This window comes from Lytechinus pictus, chromosome 1, assembly GCF_037042905.1.
Source record: "Lytechinus pictus isolate F3 Inbred chromosome 1, Lp3.0, whole genome shotgun sequence".
NCBI lineage: Eukaryota > Metazoa > Echinodermata > Echinoidea > Temnopleuroida > Toxopneustidae > Lytechinus > Lytechinus pictus.
This window is the reverse complement of record NC_087245.1, coordinates 31,243,737-31,265,017: the sequence shown is the minus strand read 5'-3', so window position 1 is coordinate 31,265,017 and position 21,281 is coordinate 31,243,737. Positions and strand designations below refer to the sequence as shown.

Genomic DNA, 21,281 nt, shown 5'->3' with positions numbered 1-21,281 from the left:
AAGACAATCTTTATCATCATCATCATTATCAGTTTCATCTTTTAGTTTTACATTGATCAATCACCCATCAAAATTTATCACACTCATTGCAATTCATTCAGCAGCAGAATTCAATTCAATTAATTAGATCTAACGTTAGATCGTGTAGATCTATATTCTTAAAGCAATGTGTATTGTACGCAAAGATGAATCCGTGAAAAAAAATAGACGAAATGTAATGGCAAACTAGTAGGAGGAAAAGGGGCAACGACAGGTAAACAGAAATTGGAGACAGGATGAAATTGAAACAAAATTTAAAAAGAACAAACGTAAAAATCATACAAATGGGACTGTACAATAAAAACATGATAAATCCTGTCGGGAAGAGGACGATAGATTAAGTGCACAATACAGAATCAGTCTTTAATGAGAAAAGAAGAACTATAACAGTTATACCAAACGATAAGAATCGAATAGCCAGTGAAATTACCTGCAAAAAGGCCATTTTGTAGACAGAATAGAAATTAGTTGTCGTCAATCTGGCTGCGCGATGGCCCCTCCCCATTAACCTTTGACCTGGTACCTCCGTGGATTCCCGTTGCCAGTAACGCTTTCCAAAGCCAGAGGCAAAGCTACATTTTTGCAGACCTAAAAATTAAAATATCTGCGAATCTCTACAAAGATGACGTCCATTTCAAGTATGGCAAGATTCAAAAGTCCGACAAGGTCTTCAAAAGGTATTATATTCTGCAATTTGTAAGCGTATTTATGCGGCATCGAATATAATTTTTTGCCAGATTGTTTGCATTTGCAACAATTGCTGCAGCAGTGCAGAGCTCAGACTTCAGAGCCAGCCTAAAGCTGAGGCCTGAGCCGGGCCCGCGGGCTGGGCGCTCGGCGGGCTAGGCCTAGGTTGAGTCAGCAGTGGATATTAGCTAGCTCAAGTTAACCGCCAATTTTCCAAACTACCAGAGCAGAGACGGTCTAGCGTTTCTTACAGCTGCAAACATAACCACCCACTTGAGCTGTTTTGTTAAGATTTGATATGAATTCCTTCACAAAAAAGGAAGCCAACAAAAATTAATGGATAATTAATCAAATGTTCCTTACAATAGTTACATAATTTACGAAAACTTGACATGACTTGACAAGTTACAGACCTAATTCCTAACTTAGACAGATCTAACGTTAGATCTAACTTAAGTTAAGTTAGATCTATTAATATAAGATTATAGCCTTAACTTAGGCCTGACGTGAGGCCTTTATACTAAATCTAAAGGCCACGTACCGCACACCTTACGACCCGACCAGTCGCCGACTGGCTTGCGACTGGGTGAGGGGAGATGAGTCGCAAGGCAGTCATAAGCCTTGACACCGCACACCTTGCGATCCGATCTGCGACTCACGCATGCGCTTTTTGCTTTTTGCTTTTTGGCATAGCAACTGAGAAAGTGCGCTTACTACTGCGTATGCGCGTTGTTTATCATATACGCGTCGTGCAACTTGCTGTCTGATTGGTTGGAAGTTGGATTGAGCTTGCGATCGAGTCATAAGGATTCGACATGTCAAATCCTTCCGATTTTCCTTGCGACTTGTCTTTGACCGGTCTGCGACTCGAAGCTGACAAGAGCTGTGACGTCACATCTCCCCTCACCCAGTCGCAAGCCAGTCGGCGACTGGTCGGGTCGTAAGGTGTGCGGTGGCCTTAACGTCTATGAATAGGGTGTCTGGAGAAAAAAAAATATTTTTCTTATTTCAAGAAAATATCACATTTTTTTGGTGAATTTGAAGAGAAATGACCTTCAGACTGACAAAAATGTAACATTTTTGAAAAAAATCCAATTATTGGCTGCAAAAAAGAAGAATGAAATTAGGTAAATTTTCAGCATTTCTCTGCCATAGACTGTGTAGTTAAGAAATGGACACACACAAATCCAAATTTTTAGCTTCCGAGAGCTGTTATGAATTTATTATTAATGCCAAAAACTTGTCCATAAAGAGTCCAATAGGATTTTTTATGCTCTATCTGATGGTATGATTTTTATAAAGATTTGGAAACCAGATCACAATGAAAAATTGCGACAAAGTGAAAAAATATGTGCAAAACAGAAATTTCATTTTCCCATAGAAAACGCATGGAGAAATGGCAATCTCAACACACACAAAAATAAGGGTTTGCAATTTATCTCTAAATCCTTATTTAAAATGATCATATAAACTTGTCCTTACTGTCAAAAGAAGCCCCTGAATTTTCTCTTTCCATACATGCCAAACACAAGTTAATAATCAATTCAGATCACATTTTTCTAGTAGCCTGAACTGCCCTGAAAAAATGTGCCATATCTTCCCCTAAATTAGCCTGTTTTATGCTGACACTTTTCAGTGTGGCTTCAGACACCCTACTATGAATAAGTGAAAAGTGTGCTAAAATTATCATGAAAATTTGAGAGAAATATTGGAAAAACAACATCGGCCAGTCATTTTCAGATTGGACAAAAAATTGTTTTGGTGTGGCATGTCTGTGCACACATTCACTTCACACACGATTTGGGGATTTTGATGAGAAAGGGCAGGGTGCATTTTGAGGCCGTCCCATGAAATGCCTGAAAAAAAAAATTTCCACCATTTTGTTTTGAGTTTTTCTTAATGAATATCTGTCAAATATATTGCTGGTGACTTGGTGTAAAGTTTATAATAGTTCTTTATCTTCTTTATAAGAATCACGCAGAAATTGTGATTAGCATATGCACAGAGAAGGGGCACTGCATAGACTTGGGGCACGTTATCATACTTAGATGTCTAGTCAGTTGTGTGGACGTGTGCGTAGTCGGTAACAAGCTAGGAAAAGTCCAAGATGTACACGCTGACCTGTTGAAAAATACCAACATTAATTTCAGTAGATTTTGAGCTGGAAGACAGCTAAGATGGCAGAGCACAATTTACGATTTACAACACTGACAGTGACACAGTGAAAGTCAATTTTATTCTCGTATGCCAGCACATCACCACAACAAGACACTAATTTCATATAAGATTTTATAAACAACATTCTCGTAAATGTTTTTTTTTTTGGGGGGGGGATTTCAGTGCTTAAACCAAGGTTGGTATAGGGAATTGATCAATAAAAGATGAGGAAAGCATGAGATTATTTTCAGTTAGAATTCTAGAACTGTGCATGTTTTGATCATCGTCTCATTATTGTCATTGACATTGACAAGGCCAATGTTGAATTAGCTCTGACATATCTAAAGCACTACCGGTTACTCCATGTTTCATCAACAAAGCACTTTCACAATGTATCTGGTTTTTTTTTCTTCAAAATACAGGACCCAGTTTTTCCGGTACAGGAACCATAGGAACGGGACGATCTTCACTTCGACGCAGTGGAAGCATGGGAAGTCTGACAAAGCGATCCTCGGCCAATATTGCAGCCAATTTTGGAACTGGTTCCGGAACGATGTACGTCCTCAAGTTCTCTTTCTTGAATTAGTGTGTGGTTTTTCTCTATCATTCAAATTCTGTTCTTTTCTGTGTTCAAATGAATTTAAATCCATATTACTTTTAAGTTGATAATATTTCAAATTTTTAAAGACTAAGAGAAGAATTTCAAGTTATCTATGTATGAAAGATCATTACTTCAACAAGGATTTTTCTTTTCTTGATAGTACATGTTGTAATGATGTTTTCTATGTTTAATGAAATACGGCTAAAGCGTTTTTCCAAGGCTCTGTTATGCAAGTTGTTTTGAAGTATGGTCAAAATATATGTCGATTAGACCTTTCATTTCAAAGCAGCCTCCATAAAGCACATCTTGAGGGGTTAAAAGAAGTATTTGTGAGAACATCATTAAAATGATCTATTTCTACATTCTCAGGAAATCTACCAAAGGATCGGACTATGACAACCTGGAAGCAGAATACATCAAAAATCTACAACAGCAGATCTACTTCCTGGAGCTGGAAGCCAATTTTCTATATCCTTTGTGAAAAAAAAGATAAATTATGTAAATGTAAAAAAATATAAGTTTTTCACACCACTTTGCAAAAATATATACAGTGCGTCCCACGAAAAACGAAACCGAGATTAAGCGATGATTTATCGTAACTTAATCATGAATACAATAGACAAATGACCTACCAATGTAAAGCTTAGCATCTCCTCTTTCATCTGAAATTACTTAGATTATTCCTCATTCACGCATGAGTGAGCAAAAACAATTTGAAGAAAGGATACCAAAAACTCATTTGGCTGGGGGTATCTGAATTTCAAAAAGAAAACCACATGCCTAAAAAGTTCAATATCTGCTCTTTTATTTGATACCTTAATCACAAAATGGTCAAGAAGTAAAAAAGTTCTGTACCCTCGAATCAATGCTTGTATTTCCATAATTTCAATAAATAAACGCATTTTCGCCCGTTTCCCACATAAGCCATCGCATTTTTAACAACAGACTTAATGCATGGCTGATCGTCAACAAAACGGAGTGTCAAGCAAGTCTGAAAGCTAGCCTGTAAAACCCCTAAATTTTATGAAATTATTGAAATTCAAGCCGTATTTCAAATAACCAGAACTTTGTTATTTTTTTACCATTTTCTGTAATTGAGGTATCATATTAAAGAGCAGATATTGAACTTTTTTAAATGTGGTTTTCTTTTTGAAACCCAGATACAGCCCGCCAAGTGACTTTTTGGTATCCCCTCTTCAAATTGTTTTTGCTCACTCATGCGTGAATGAGAAATAATCTTAATAATTTCAGATGAAACGGGAGATTCTAAGCTTTACAATGGTAGGTCGTTTGTCTATTTTATTTGTGAGTAAGTTATGATAAATCATCGATTAATCTTGGTTTCGTTTTTTGTGGGACGCACTGTATAGGCTATTATTGGAAACATTATTTAGATGTGAATGGACATTCATCAATTGAGTTTGGTTCCCATGCCATACTTCAACACAAAATATTATATGGAGCTTTTTGTGTCATAAGTAAGACATAAGGTCATATGTTATATCAGTGAGGAAATTTGAAAAGAAATGTTAACACTATGTTCTTTGACCTTGACTATTCTGTACTCGAGACCAAGCCAAGAAAGCAACTGAACTTCAACCAAGGATGACTGAAGAAGCTAGCAAGATGCTGCATAGACTCAAGGTATGTCATTCAGTTTAAAAACTTGTAATAAATGAATACTGGAACTAACAACTCATTAATGTGATTTTTTTTGCCTGTTGTCCTCTGGCTTCCTGAGGTGAATGAAGAACCTGTCCAAAGGAAGACCCTTTTATAAATGTCTGAGATTGTGCAGATTTTGTACGCTCTGGACTATTTCCAGCCCACGAAAAACATCCAGCATTACATATCTGCAATAATGTTCTAATCCTAAAAGTTGGGATTTAGTTCCTTGAAACGTATGTCAATGATGTATATTTCTTTGCTTTTGATATGCTGTGGCATGATCCTTAACTTGCCATGATTAGTATAATGTACATTGCGGGAAAGTGCTTTATCAAGGTTTGTTTTTGCAATTTATTCATGATGAAAGCTTTATTTTCTTGTCCATGTATAAACCCTGGCCTTGGCTTAATAAATGGTCAAAGTGAATCTGTCTCTTATTACAACCAGTGTTTATTAAGGGCAGTGTCAAATCTAGGGGACGTGCCCCCCTTAAGAGAGTCATTGAGAGTCAGTCAATATTTTCAATATAGATATGCCATAGAGTTCCGAAGTGATGACGTCACAAATTTTTTTTTTGCATTTCCGCATATTTGATACCATATTTTGTTAGAGCATGATGAAATACCTCCACCTTAAAAATTTGGTGGGAACCAGTCCATGGGGGCCTGAGATATGACCTCATTAATACATAATTAGTCCCATTGAAGTCAATGTACACTGTATTATTGGCCTGGTTCTAAAAGTTAGAAACCAGGCCGATGATATATTGACTTTACCCAAAAATGGTATCAAAAATGCTGAAATGCAAAATTGGAAAATTGATGACATCACACCTTGATACTCTATTCTTACACAAGCAGGGGCGGAAATCTCTCCCAAAAGGTAGGGGGGACATAGGGGTGGATCCAGCCTTCGCCAATAGGGGGGGGGGGGGCGGAAATTTGTTTCAGCCATATTTTCCCCGATCGGCAGCACGAAGTTGATTTTTGTTTGTTTCTTTGAAGGGGCAATGTTTGTTATCCTGAAAAAGATACGAACGCAACGCGCGAGCAGAAATGAACTGATGGAAAAGATACCTGTTAAAGTAGCATTTGACAATCAAATAATGCGAGCGCGAAGCGCAAGCTGATTTTTTTTTGACATTTTCACCTAAAGATTGGAAATTCTAAGCACTTTTTGTAACTCAAGCAGAATAGGTATATAAGTAAACAAGTTGAGTATCTGAATAAATATGCGCGAGCGTGTTTCATATTTAGACCTATAATCTAGGCATTCTAAATACAACTTTAATCATGAAAATCATGAAACTTTGATATTCCGATCTGAAAAAAAAGTCAATTTCAGCTTTATATTTGAAGCACTTTGTAGAAAAATTGTAAGGTAGATATAGATCGCACTTAAAAAAGAGCTGATATTATTATTACTTTGAGTTTTGACATAGGACCGGGACATCCTTACGACATGACAACATATGTAAATGATGACTATCTTCCTATTCCTCTTGCTAAGCGCGAGATGAAACAAAAGGGAAAATTTAATTATTAAATCAATATCATATTTATTAATGCCTAATGAAGGTGCGAAATCTGATGATATCATGGCTTAAAAACTGGACATTTCACTTTTTTTATTATGAATAGGATGCATCATTTAATATATTTTTAACCATTAATGCGAGCGCAAATCGCGAGCTAAAATTTTTGATAAACTGTCATGAAAAGGGGATTTTAAGTAGTTTGTTGTATAATCAATATTGAAACATTCATATAACTCGCCAATCAAAATGCGAGCGTACAGCGCGCTAGCTGATACGTCTTGACAATCAGACCTGAAAAGGAATATTTTGAAAACTTTATGGAATACACGAAAATAATAGGTACCTGATAAATCAAAATTTGCGAGCGCGCAGCGCAAGCAGCAAATGTTAACATTCAGACCATAAAACTGACATTTTTACAGAGCACTTTTTAAAAACCAATTTGTAAATTACACAAATTAATGAAAGTTCGATGTCCGAGGTGAAATATGTTTTGTATATTGACTTCAAACTTGATATTCGAACTCCATATTGAACAAGATATGTAATTCACCTAACAGGCAATGCGAGTGCGAAGAGTGAGCGAAAATTTTATATAGTGGCACGAAAGATTCTTTTTATTTTCCAAGTCTTCCCCTCATCTTATTTTATGCACTCGTCGTCCTTCTTTTCTTTTCCTCCTCTCTTTTCCCTCCTTTTTCCCTTCTTTCTTTCCCTTTTTTCTTTTTTTGCTCCGCCAAGAGGGGGGGGGGGGCGGGCCCCTCGGCCCCCTGGATCCGCCTATGGGGACAAGGGGCGGGAAAATTTGACAAGCAAAAAAAATGTTATCATCGCCAAAGTAAGGTCATCTCTTCCCAAAATACATGTTTTATTTCGATTTAGAATAATGTATTTCTTAACATCATAAAAGACCAAAAATAGTAGGGGGGACATTTGATATTGTGTCCCCCCTATTATTTTGAGTAGGGGGGACACGTCCCCCCTGTCCCCCCTGGGATTTCCGCCCATGTACACAAGTGTTCCTCCCCCCCTTTTGAGATTGACAGCAAATATTTTAAACAATAATATGTCGATCATTTATAAGTGAGGACTTTTTTTTTGGAAAATGAATGTGCCCCCCTTTTGGAAAATCCTGGATCTGCCCCCAGTTTAGGGGGTGTCTAATGTAGTAAAGCTACTTAAGCTAATTAAGTACTTCTCTGGAATTCACATGAATCTGCAGTTCTCAATAGAGTTCTAGATCAAGTGAGAACACACACACACACACAAATATTTAAAAATTGATAAGAAAAAAAAATGGATGAGGACTGTGGTTTACCCAATTAATAAGAAGGGTTGTAGTTTAACATTTCACTCAAGTTAGCATTATGTATGAGAAACAGTTGTATTTAATTGTCATAATGCTTCAAATTTGTGATTATTTTGTGACTGCTTTAATTGTCAGGATCTTCAGTCCGATGTTGACAGTCTACACCTTGAAGTGAGAAGGAAAGAATCAAACTTGGACATGGTCAGTACGGAGAAAGAGAGACTGGATGGCAAGGTCAGGATGTTATCAGGTAAATAGCAACACATGGTCCCATTAGTCGGGAAAGGCCTACAAACCGGCGGCCTTCATGGCCCCACCTCAAGTCTTTAAAGGTCAAGTCCACCTCAGAAAATTTTTGATTTGAATCAATAGAGAAAAATCAGACAAGCATAATGCTGAAAATTTCATCAAAATCGGATGTGAAATAAGAAAGTCATGACATTTTAAAGTTTCGCTTATTTTTCACAAAATAGTTATAGGCACAATTTAGCCACATGCAAATGAGAGAATCGATGATGTCCCTCACTCATTATTTCTTTTGTTTTTTATTGTTTGAATTATACAATATTTCAATTTTTACAGATTTGACAATAAGGACCAACTTGACTGAACCATAACTTGTTTAACAATGGTAATGCCACATGTTCCGGGAGAAATAAAACTTTTTTTCTGGACAATGATGAGAAAATTATAATATTTCATATAATGAAATACAAAAGAAATAGTGAGTGAGTGATGTCATCAGTTCCCTCATTTGCATACCAACCGGATGTGCATATAACTATTTTGTAAAATTAAGCGAAACTTCAAATGCTGTAACTTTCTTATTTTACATCCGACTTGGATGAAATTTTCAGTGTTATGCTTGTTGGATTTTTATTTTTTTATTTGAATCAACATTGTGTTGGGGTGGACTTGTCCTTTTAACTGCTCATATCTGACCAGGATTATTACCCATAATGCAATATTCTGAGCAGTGTTGTCTTGTTATATATGACCAGTTGAATGATAACACACAACTTCACTAGTCGATACATTCCTAGCACAAACATTATGTTACCAAGTAACAACACATGTATTTTTCCTTTGAAAATCATATTAATATCCTAACATAGAGAAAGTATAGGCTACTTTATTATCTGTATTACATATAGTTTTCTCAAATGATAAATTTTGAGACTATCTATTTATAACACACATTTATTGAGAGACCACACGGTGTTGGGTAGTTCACTCCATCTTTAATGGGGAAGTTCACCCTGACGATAAGTTTGTTTTAATTAGAGCAGAAGAACAAACCTTATCGTATGATGCACGAATCAGAGACAAATTATTTCAAGAAGGTCCCGCATATAGATAGATTGTATATGTATAGATTTGCCATGATGTCATACATGAATTGTATCAATAGATTTCATATGGATATATTTTTGGGAGAGTTTAACATTGAGATTTTTAGCAGTTTTTTTTCTTCTTGAAATTTCACTTTTACAGACAGTCACCATCGTGAAAAGAAACTCCTGGTGGAGGAGGTTGTACAGCTGAAGAAACAGAACGAGATGATACAACGAGAGATACACGATAGAGAACAGCAGATATCCATGGCAAGGGGAGAGCTAGAGAAGGGTTCCTCATCGCTGTCTACCGCAGAACATCGTATTCAGATGCTTGAGTCAGAGGTGAGGAATAAATGAATTATGATTAATTTCTTGAATAAAAAAGAGTGTATGATATAATTGGAAGGTATATTAAGGCAGTACTGATAACTGTGGTTAAACTAGAGGCAGAGCTGCCAAGTAGTACGATTTTTCCGTATTTAGTACGTTTTTGCAACCAAAATATGGCAGTACGTTTTTTCTTTAAAAAATACGTTTTTTGTATTAAAAAAAAAAAAAATCGAAATTTATTGAGAAAAATCATCTCTATATGTCTCTATTTCATAAAACGTACACAAATATGGTTATTAGATCAATGTAATTTCAGGTAACTTGTTTTTTTTTCAATCATTTTGTAAAAACCAGGGTGAGATATACACAAGTTTCAATGTTGTTTTTTTTTCATCTGCAAGAGCAGTGCACATTTTAGCTTGCATGCAGCTTGAGCGCCGTGATGGGCGAGTGCGCCAAGCATTTTATTATGAAATACACTTTTTTGGGGAAAAGAACAAAATATTTATCTCACAAGGTAAAAATAATGATTTTTTTGTCAAAATACTGATTTTGGGGGATAAGAATACTGAAAATGCAAAATACAACTTGGCAGCTTTGCAGAGGAATAATGAAGTCATATTGATAATAATAGTTATGATGCACCGAATCCGCTCTGTGCAGTGCCCAATCCACAATAAAAGAAAGAGTGAGAAAAAATATACTATATGCAATAATAATTAAAGAAGGAGTTATGACAATTAAGAATAAGAAGCAATGATTAGATGTGTCTTCAGGTAATGTTTATAAGGTCAACAGAAATTCATTTTCAGATAACCAGAGGGAGATCACTCTAGAGAAATGAGCCAGTGTGTGCAAAAGCCTGTACCCCCCATGCCTCCGTAGATTTGGGAATAACTAGGGAACTGGAGTTGGATGAAAATAGTAATGTACAGAGCGTTTGGTTTGGCCGAAAGTCATGCTTGAGTTCCTAATGAGCATTCAAAATTTGATTTGCAATCTCATTGGTTCAAATAGCATGTTTTACCTTTGTTTAATTTCATATAAAACTAGAATTAAATTACTACTTGTATTAAAGTCAAAACTCTTTTTAAGTGCCCCCTAACCTCTGACTGTCACATATGGCAGACATGAACAATTTACAATAATTATTTTATTACTTTTTGTTTGGTTTTTAAGTGAAATTGTGTTGTTCTTGGGTTGTTATATACAGAGATGTGAAAAGAATGAATTAATTAGGGTTGATGATGCAAAAAAAAAGAAAGCTGACACTGTGTTCATTAAAAACATACCCCTCAGTCAAGTGCTGACAAGTGTATGTGAACAATCAGAAAATCAATACAAATTTGAAAAATTCAAGTCATTACCTTTACAGAGATATCTTCTCATTCTCTCCTTTGGTGAATGGAAATCATTGTCTAATTTATGCAAGGGTATTTTTTATTTTCAGGTGCAACAGAAGGCTGATACTTTGAGAGCAACCCAGCTTGCATTGGAAGAAAAGAGGACTGATCTGCTGAAAACCCAAACCCAACTACAGGAAATGGAGGACAAATATTACTCCAGCACAGCATCCATACAAGATCAAGCCGTCAATGAATTCAGGGTAAAAATGCGTGGTGATTTTAAATATATTCTCAAATTTGACAAATTTTTGTCATTTATCATTTCATAAAGCTATTTGTAAGTTATGCATGACTTTAACGCATGCGACCCTAAATATGACCAATATCTTTTCATTGTGTTATTTCCTTACAGGAGGAGATCAGACAATTGCAGCGGAAACTGAAAGAGACTGAGATGAAAGCAGAGCAAGATCGATTTCTAAAAAGCAAAGTAAGTCATTGCTCTTTTCTTTTATGAGTCATTTCTTTTTGTTATTGCAAGCAAATCACAACACCTCTCACTTTGTGTGAAATACAGTGGAATTACAATCAACAGCTACATATGGCAACACCAGTGTCTGTTGCAGTTTTGTAATTCAAATAATTTGACAGCCAATCACAGCTCGTCGTTTAGCGTTCATTGTCTATTTTAGTTCTATTATATATTGTTACGCTCTAGTGGTCTGGTCATTCATGCGATTTTACTCCGACGAGTGCATGTCGTAAAGCTTCAGTATGTTCATTTTAAGGCTATTTTATGACTTTGCGGTACCAAACACTTATTAATTTGTTTTTATTTATGTGGCTTTATGCATATCTCATTGTTGTATATAGATTTTCGAGAGATGATTCAGTTATATCTTGTGTATTTTTTTTCATTATCTTTGTTGACAATATTCAAAATGTTGAATTTAATAAATTTCCTCTTCACTATCCCGTCACAATACTAAGGGGGGGGGGTACTAGTAACATAAACATGTAGGATAATGGAGACTGCAATTAAATAAAACTTATGACATGGGAAACAAATGATACCGTTATAATTTTCCACCTTCTCTTTTCACTGTTATTGTTAGATGTCTGAGGATGTAAATAATCTAGTAAAAGAGAATGCTATGATGGGAGCTCAGGTATTAGAACTACAAAAACAACTGGACAGGGTGAGTATATTCTTGTTATCATTAACAACATATAGTGTATTTTGTAAAAAAAAAAAAGATAAATAATGACAATGACGATGATGATGATAATCTTATAATAATGATGATGATGAACAACAATTATAATGATAGCAATGATTTCATGTTCATATGGTATTCATTTTTGGTCACTCTGCTGTAAACTTGGAGAATTAATTTGTTAAATACACTGAGCACTGCTGATAAAGTGGTAGCTCAGGCTAAAGGCTGGGTAGTAACAGCTGCGCTTTGTATCTTCTGGCAAAAAAGCACTGTATCAAATCCAGCTGTCATTACCGTATACAGGAAAAGATGCTGAGAGAGTCTCGCGACACGCGTCACTCCACGCACATCACCGAGCTTGTCACCGTCAAGGATAAAGAGAAACAGCTCAAGTTTGATCTTGACCAGGCCAGAGAATCCCTCAAGCAGGAGAGAGAAAGAGTAGCACACCTTATGAAGCAGGTAATAATAATAATTGTGATATCTTGTTGAGCGCACTCACCATCCAGAGACACTCATGGCGCTAGCCCAGCAACAGTTCCTTTGGATATACAAACAACAGCAAATATGAACAAATAAAAAAGAGGTCTTAACAAATACAACCGAGTACATAATTTCAAAGAGAACACTTTTGTATCACCCACTGGAATTCCTAGCTAGATCCTGGTGGGGGCTGGTGCCCTCCTACCTGCTGCTCCGTTCACCGACAATTTAAGGGGCAAGCCCGGTCAGCTCAGAACTCACAGGAGCTCTAGCATATAAGGGCAGGTAGGAGCTATGTCAATGATTGATCTTACAAGCTTGAATTTTTATCACATTGTTCCAGACTTTTTTGCCCGATGCAGAGTCATTTGCCTGGTAAAGAAGGGCTTAATTGCAATATAAAATTTGATTGATATTGTAATATTCAAAATAGAGATGATATCATCAGTACGACAGAATGATAGTAAATTATCTTGTGCATTTTCTCGGTCATAAATATCAATTCAATTCAATTTATTTCACATCTCTTAAAAATTACAAACAACATATCGAAATATTATAACTTATATACAAGAGGATATGCAGAGAACAAGCAAAAACAATCAGTGTTCTCCCAGTCATGGAAAATCCTGGAAAAATTTTTGGTCAGGGAAAAGTAAGGGAATTTGGAAAATTTGTGAAAAGTCATGGAATTTTTTACCTCTTGGCTATGGGAGCTTTCCAGTTTGTCGTGTCTCACAACTCTCATACTCTGCTATTATAATTGGTGTTCATTATTTCCATTTTTCCCAGTTTTGTGACATCCCAATTTCTACATAACAAAAGCAGCAATTTAGCAATTTTCAAATTTCTGTAGGAACCCTGAACAACAAAGCAAGGCAAAACTGTTATGAGGCGGATGTGAGGGGGCAGGCAGGAGGCCATTGACCTATCGAGGTCTGTCCCTCTAATTACCCCATGAAAAACTTATGATATGAAGTAGTAACAAAAAAATTGGTAAAATAAAATGTAAACAATGGGGGGGGGGGGTATAAGGCAAAACAAGAATGAAACAAAACATATCTATGGGTGTGATAGGTGGCAGCAGGCAAGGGAGGGGATAGTAAAATATCCTATACATATTACAGATTCAGAAAACAGAAGAGGGTCAATATCCTGTATCTATCAATTCAGGAAGGTGAAATCTACAGTCTTTGAAAGTATGAAATTAAAATGCTTGTCAAAGCTTGTATTTAACCCAACTTAACTTATCACAGTATTTCTTATGATTTATTTCATGCAGAAGTTATCCTAGGTTAAATCATTGTAAACATGCTGACATTGACTCAGTAATGTATATTTGCTTGAAATAAAAAGGGCAGCCGAAGTTGAATCATGTGAAATCATTCATTTTGACATTTTTCCAATCAGCTGTCGAAGCAGGACGAGAGACAAACCCACAACATCCTGACCCATAACACAACTAAGAGTCGACTTGCCGAGCTTGAAGGCAGACAGGGCGGGGTAGAACAGGAGAACGCTCAGCTCAGGCGGGATAAGATGCTGCTTGTTGATCATGTCTCTGACCTTCAAAAACAGGTAAAAATTATTTTTGATATTTACTCTTATATAAATTCAAGTAAGGAGTAATTTTTCATGGCTTTTTATTCAAGATATAAGCCCTGTTGAGTCCAATTTAAAAAAGGCATTGTCATTGGATGTGAACTGCACCTGGCAGCTTGAACCACTATGTACATCCTGCACTTAACTGGTGCTCCCAAAAAATACGATAAAAATAATTGAAGCTGTAATTTTCTCTTTCTTTATTATTTCTTTATGTGATGTTATGAGGAATGATGCAGATGGATATAAAACAAATTTACAATGACTCATTTTCGGAACAAGCTAGAACTATTCACACTTAAGAACATCAGTGGTACCGTTCTCCCTCTCTTTGATGTTCCTTTGATGTGAGTACGTTAGTCAAATCCTTGTACGTCATGGTAGATTTGTATATTTTTTCTGTGTTTTATCATGCATTTTACTGACTTTTTGGTTGACTTGTGTTGCACAGGAGCATTTGCTTGTTTATATTATATTAAATTGTTTATTGATCTAATACAAATATGTGTTGGTGTGTCTCCTGTGACATAAGTTTACCCAAATCAACCACAAATAAGTTGTAAACCAACTTTTGATCCTAACCTTATTCATATCCTGTTCAAGCACATTTGTGAACAGCCACCCCAAAACCACCAATAATTCGCCAGGGAAGGTTCTCTGTAACTGCCAAAATAGTAAATTGGTCTTCAAAAAGCCAAAATTAAAAAATTAACTTATCTGAAGGAGTATCTCTTATACTGTAAATATTTCAAGTTGTAAAGTTGATTAGAAAACAAGATACAAGAGTTTCTTTGACTCAAGTTTTGTGGACTGCTTGGAAGTTTTGTTGACATTTGCACATTGTGCACATCTCATGCTTGAGTGAGTGCAAACATCTCATGCTTGAGTAAACACGAACTTCAAAGGTTGTTTTCTTTGTATTTTCTGAAGCTTTCACTCTGCTTCTTCTGCATTCATTCAAGTGTTTGAGTGGGTTATTGTTTATCAATTTTGACAAATTATATATCATTTTAAAGGTAAGGATATGTGCTTATTCAAACTAAAGAAAATTCATTTTGGGCGACTTATTGTTAGTTCTGGGGTGACTGGTCACATTTTCCAAGCAATCCTAAAATGAAAAGAAATGTGGAGTGTCGTGGCCCAGTGGATTAGTCTTCGGACTTTGAAACAGAGGGTCGTGGGTTCAAATCCCAGCCATGGCGAAATTTCCTTCAGCAAGGAATTCATCCACAGTGTGCTGCACTCGACCCAGGTGAGGTAAATGGGTACTGGCAGGAAGTAATTCCTCAAAAAGCTGTGTGCACCTGAATAGGTAGCCCAGCTTAGCCGGGTAACAATAATAGCAGGGCCCGCTGGGAGAACAGTTTTTGGAACTGAACTACTGAAGTGGCAACCCTGGGTAAATATACCGTTATTATTATTATTATTAAATGAATGATTTTCTCTGGATCAGCTTGCAGAGAAGGAGCATGAGGTGATGAGACTTCACAGTCATATCCACACCCTGGAGATCAGGCTGGACGAGACCTCTAGGCAGTCTGTTGCAGAAAGCTCCATCCAGACCCAGAAGTGGTCGGAGTTCGAGAAGATGGCCGAAAGCATGAAGAAGCTCTCCCAGAGCATGACGACCAGGTCCATTACCCCAGAATATTCATGAAAAATAGGTACCTGATGCCATAGGAGTTTTTGGAAAGGGGACGGGGAGGGAGTAGAAAATTCTGTAGTCACTGATGTAAAGAACAATCCAATGCACTTTATGGTCATTAGGGTTTGACCTTTAATCATTCTGCTTTAGAAACACTGTCCAGAGCCATAAATGGTTGGAGTTCAAGAAGATGGCCGAAAGCATGAAGAAACTGTCCCATAGTATGATGGCCAGGTCCATAACTCCAGAATATTCATGAAGCATGACTACCATAAGAGTTTTTGGAAAGGGAAAATGGTAAGAGGGGTGTGAAAATCTGTAGTCGATATAAAGGACAATACCAGGCACATCATGCTCATCAGTGCTTGATAAGAATAGCTAGAAGAATGAAGAAACAGTTTTTAACATGCATGATTGCTATGTCCATTACTACGTGTACAGAAGGTTTATTTAGAATGTGATTAGACTGATAGTTTTGAGGGATTAAGATATGAGTGTCAGAAGTTTCCAGTTGCAGATCAAACACACAATGCAACATGCTTAAATGTTATAGTTTGGTAAAGGTAGTTGAAAACACGAAGACGCTCTCATCATTGGATGTCAGCCAGGTCTATTTCTTTTCAAATTATATTTTCAGTTTTTAATAAATCTTGTGAACATACACCAAAAGTAGCGCATAGGCAGTTTTTTCTGGTGCGGAAAATTTCTGTAACAAATTTCACTTGAAGAAAAGATTCAAATTAATAAAAGGAAATGGTCTCAAACACCAAGTTTGGTAAGTTTAAAAAAAAAGAATTATTCTTTCAAGATGTGATACATATTCATGCCATCTATACCCACAGACATTGTTCTAGATAAGTTGTTTATCTATAGAAAATGACAATTTGATCAAGTTTACAGGTAATATTGTAAAAAGAAAGAAAAAATTTATGGGAGGATTTCACTACATAAAAGTATCCATGAGTGGTGCTATTCAAACAATATTTTCTGTGAATTCAGGAAGAAAAAGAGGTTTTTCATCAGTGCTTAGATAAACTCACCTAATTGAGTGAATATTGGTGATTGTCAATTTAATTAATGATGCTGTAATTAATTTATGCTGTTATTAATTCATGCTGTTTTAAATGTTTAACTGATTGTATTGTGAGGTATATCAACAGGACATATCTACCTGAAGCTTGTGTGCCTTAATTTTCAAAGTATTCCCAAAGCTGTTAATTGTTAAGAAAAGGTTGTAATTACTACGATTTTCATTCCTAATCACGCTATTACACTTGCTACTTTAAGTGTTATGCTTTTTAGTGCTAATATGTATGTACACATTTAATACACACTTAATAATACATTGTGCAGTGGCAAACTCATCCAAACGCTGGGTATCTTAGTTACATCGCTGCGCATGTGATCATACTTGATCTTGTGTTGTTTTCAGCTTGGATTTATCAGGAATTCACGCAAAAGAGGAATAATTCTTCTGGGGGATGTTTTGACAAGGTGCCTACAGCATGACTCTTTTCTGGAGACGGTTACCAAAAGTGCTGCCTTTAAACGCAACTAAAAAAATCAAGATCAAGCCCCTTATATGGCATTTCATTGGTTGAAAAATGAAAATGAAGTTGCGTTCAATTTTTTGAGTTGCGTTTGATAGCAACGGGCCCCAGAACATGAAAGACAACTAAGGAATAGCAATTTGAATGCATGAACAAGCATCCAAAGAACCACATGTAATTACACCTGCATCAAGTTCATAAGTCTGTTTACTTGTGCCTACATCGTCATTTTTTGTACAATACTAGACATCGAATGGCTCACAGTTGATTGTGCACATACTTGTGATTTCCAGCTGCAAGTAGTTAAGATTTGTTTTTGTGACCTACGAGTATGTAGTATTAGTGATTTGCAGTGCATAGATGCAAAGTTGTTTAGAATCTGTGTTTGTGCATTCTGTAAATGTTTGTAAAATGAAAGAAAGTTAGAATCAAAGTGTGTGATTAAAATAGGATTAGAACTTTGTCAGCGAAACTTAGCCATATGTGGTGACTCTTAGAATATTCCTAATCACGCTATTACGTTATGCTTGGGTGTTTCATATACATGTAGCTGTAATTTGTAAGTTACCGACATTTACACACGACTGGTAACCCTTTTGTTGAAATCCAATCTTTGTAGATTAAAATCCTTGTTAAGAAGCATACACTGAATGAATATAAGGTCTACTGTTTTCATTAGTTTTACAGAAAATTCAACCCTATGGTTGCAAAGGGCAAAATTTGGTGTATCTCATATTAGGACACTAACACCAGGGCCCCATTTCATACAGGACTTGCAACTGTTGTAACTTTGCCATTATGGCAATCATCATGGAAGTCTTGATTTTGATTGGCTGCTGAGCCCTGTTGCCATGGTAGTTGTTGCCATGATGGCAAAGTTACAACAGTAGCAAGTCCTTGATGAAATGGGCCTCTGGTGGGTGTTTCATAAAGCCGTTTGTAAGTTACGAGTGACTTTATGAATGACTGTTGACCCTTTCTTTTGCTTCATGATAATCCCTATGTAAGTGACTTTCCACTCAAGAACATGTTCCAGTAGTTCGTAAAGTTGTGCATAACTTCATTAACATCTTTATGAAATGCCTACACCAGTATTCCTGGAAAGAAAATGTTTCAGAACCATATGTGTGTACATGTATATTCTTATTGAATTTTTTCACTCTTGAATATAGAGAGAGTGAAAAAAAGGATGATGTTCTCCTTCTGACACTAGGCCGAGGGCCCATGATACTATAGTATCTTTCTTCTTGGGCTCTTTCTATGGAATCGTCTTGAATATAGAGAGAGTGAAAAAAAGTTTATGTATCGCAGTGTGTATTGTAACCTCTTATAATAAGCAAGTACCTCATCCATTTTTCTTATAATCTTTTTAAACAAAATAGTTGATCAATTCACTCATTTTCCACTTCTATATATATTGTATTAGAGTAATGTCATCATGCTCTGAAAAACAAATTAATATCTTTATTATGCGTGATTCTTTTTGCAATTTTCTTTTGTTTGGGGTCATTTTAATCCTAATGCCATTACATGTATAACAAATATACTGAGGCTGTCTCTTTACTTTTTACAAATCTGAAAAATATTTGATTTAATTTGTTGTGCATTATTGAACCTTTATTTTTTGTTCATGTAGATAACTGATTTTATTTTGATGCTGACAATAAAATAATAAATTACCTGTAAACAATAAATTCATATAACAGTAAAATATCACTGCTTGGCAACATTACTAAATATTATCTATTACAGGTGCGTTATGATGGAGAGCATAAAAAATACAAGTGCAAGAAGTTTAAGAGATACAAATCCTTTTGTTCAGCATGTCAGTTGCTTCATTTTGGATGATAGAGTGATACAACTGCATAGGAGAGAATATAACTTGCTTGATTATGTTAGCATTCAAACAATTAAACCAAGTAATTCTCATTAAAATTTGAGATACATTACGAGGTCATAATACTCAACAGTGATAGTGGATGTTGTATTTAGAAAGATATTTGATTGTTGATTTCAAAGACCATTTACATTCCTTTATTCTGTGGAAATTAACGTACAAACCAAATCCATTGGTGTGAGTATAATTCATTCCTGATTTGTTTATTTTCCGTGTTTGCAGTGTCATATATATATTTATACTATTTCCAGTGTGTAAAGCATTCCAGTTTCTGCTGTATTCATTTACTGAAGAAAAGCTATTAGATGTAATTTGAAATTGTCAAATGTATTACATTATAATTTGTAAAATATGTATATGTACATATATATTCTAAACATATATTTCAAAATAAAATTTTCCAATCAGTCAGTATTAGTCTAATTTGTTTTTACTTTATTCATAAATTTGTTGATTTACATATTCCAGACATTGTACATTTGCCCAAAACATAAAATCTACATGCATCTTCATGGAGTAAGCTGTTTTTAAATAAAAGAAAATTCTGATTTCAAGTATTTTTTGTTAATGTAATGTAAAAATTGAAAATGTATATTTCGTTTAGTTCCATTCACCTCAATTTGCAGGAAAAAATGAAAATGTGATTTGCCTTTGGTGTGAAGAAAATTTAAATCAACATCAATATTCACCAAATATCAGGTTTCAGGAGAAAAGCCTCTGAAATACCTGATGCATTAAAAAAGGCATGACAAGCTCTTCACTTTTTATACAAAAAATAGCACAAATATTTCAGATGCATGATTTTTTTTTTTTGGTTATTGCAAACCTTTCACTTCTACCATATATGATATGACTCGGGGTAACACCCAATATTTTGATGGGGGGGGGGGACATTTTTTGCTTCCCCCACTTCTTTAAATAACCCGGGGGCAGGGAGCACTGAACCCACCCCCCTCCCGATATGAAGTTGCAAACTTTGAATGGTGCGGCTCGTATACCACTGTGTGTGAAATGGTATACATGAACAACTTCAGATCATCTCATGAAAATGAAAGTAATGTCTTTCCTTGTGGCAGCTAGTTCTAAAAAGAGCAGAAAATTAAATGAAGGTTGGTTTAAATCCATGAAAAAATTAGTTTTCTCTTTATGTTGCATGTGAAAAGTTCCTCATGTCATAATTCCAATTAAGTGCCATTTTCATGGAAAATTTAAATTATTTTATTTGTGCTTTCAACATATCACAGGGGGCAGGAGGAACTGCATCCCCCCTGGTTATGATTTTATTTAGTTTGAAGATGTGAAAAAAAGGAGAATATATTTGAAAAAATAAGAGGAAACAAGGTAAGAGTATAAAAATTAGATGTCTGGGCCATGTAACGCTATACTAGCCCCATGATTATATTGAAAAAATATAACATCACCTTTTTGGGCATATTGCCCCCCCCCCATACACCTGGGGCCCCGTCTTACAAAGAGTTACGATTGATCCAATCAATCGTATCTCTATTGAAATCCATCAGTGTCATAATTTTTTCTAAAGGAAATTTGCAAATGTCCTTTGAAAACAAAGGAGAATACACCAAATTGTCAGAAATCAATAAATTTATGAATATACCTCATATCTAGAAAAAAGGTTGAACAAACATGCATTTTATGTTGACTTTGCTGGCTTTCCATAGTTGCAATCGACTCTTTGTAAGACGGGCTCCAGACACGCTGCTCCTGTTTTCAGACACATTATTGTTGTGTCAGAGCAAGAACGCCTTTAGCAAAACATTTTCGCGCATTTTATCGGTGCAGAAACACATTTACGCAATGCCCTTATGCGTGCTGCTAAGGGTGTATTTGTGCACATGTGATGCGCGAATGTGTG

The 21,281-nt window shown here is 35.7% G+C and overlaps 2 protein-coding genes across 3 annotated transcripts in view; one reads left to right on the top strand and one right to left on the bottom strand.

Annotated features, from left to right (window-relative positions):
* LOC129260974 (vacuolar protein sorting-associated protein 11 homolog) overlaps positions 1 to 562 on the bottom strand; it is a 32,305-nt gene extending 31,743 nt beyond the window's left edge. The window contains exon 1 of one of the 2 annotated variants that reach the window (XR_010293754.1): positions 470 to 546. Coding sequence is in view for 1 of the 2 variants with exons in the window: in XM_064100352.1 (XP_063956422.1) it covers positions 470 to 544 (75 nt within the window). In the remaining variant the exon portion in view is untranslated. Of the gene's footprint in view, positions 1 to 469 lie in introns of both variants that reach the window. The other variant, XM_064100352.1, reaches the window with a different exon arrangement.
* On the top strand, positions 553 to 19,294 carry LOC129260991 (intraflagellar transport protein 74 homolog). The gene is made up of 12 exons (XM_054899017.2): positions 553 to 716; positions 3,306 to 3,438; positions 3,854 to 3,952; positions 5,050 to 5,128; positions 8,134 to 8,248; positions 9,493 to 9,677; positions 11,116 to 11,271; positions 11,424 to 11,501; positions 12,127 to 12,210; positions 12,535 to 12,693; positions 14,125 to 14,292; positions 15,770 to 19,294. Exons 1-12 carry the CDS (start codon positions 662 to 664, stop codon positions 15,971 to 15,973), a joined length of 1,515 nt encoding a protein of 504 aa, XP_054754992.2. The 5' UTR covers positions 553 to 661; the 3' UTR covers positions 15,974 to 19,294.
* Positions 19,295 to 21,281: the final 1,987 nt, after the last annotated feature.

Excerpts from the sequence above, each read along its gene's own strand:
- LOC129260991 (XM_054899017.2), top strand. The coding sequence starts at position 662 with ATGACGTCCATTTCAAGTATGGCAAGATTCAAAAGTCCGACAAGGTCT. Across the intron at positions 717-3,305 it reads TCCGACAAGGTCTTCAAAAG|GACCCAGTTTTTCCGGTACA; the intron begins GTATTATATTCT and ends TTCAAAATACAG. Across the intron at positions 8,249-9,492 it reads CAAGGTCAGGATGTTATCAG|ACAGTCACCATCGTGAAAAG; the intron begins GTAAATAGCAAC and ends TCACTTTTACAG.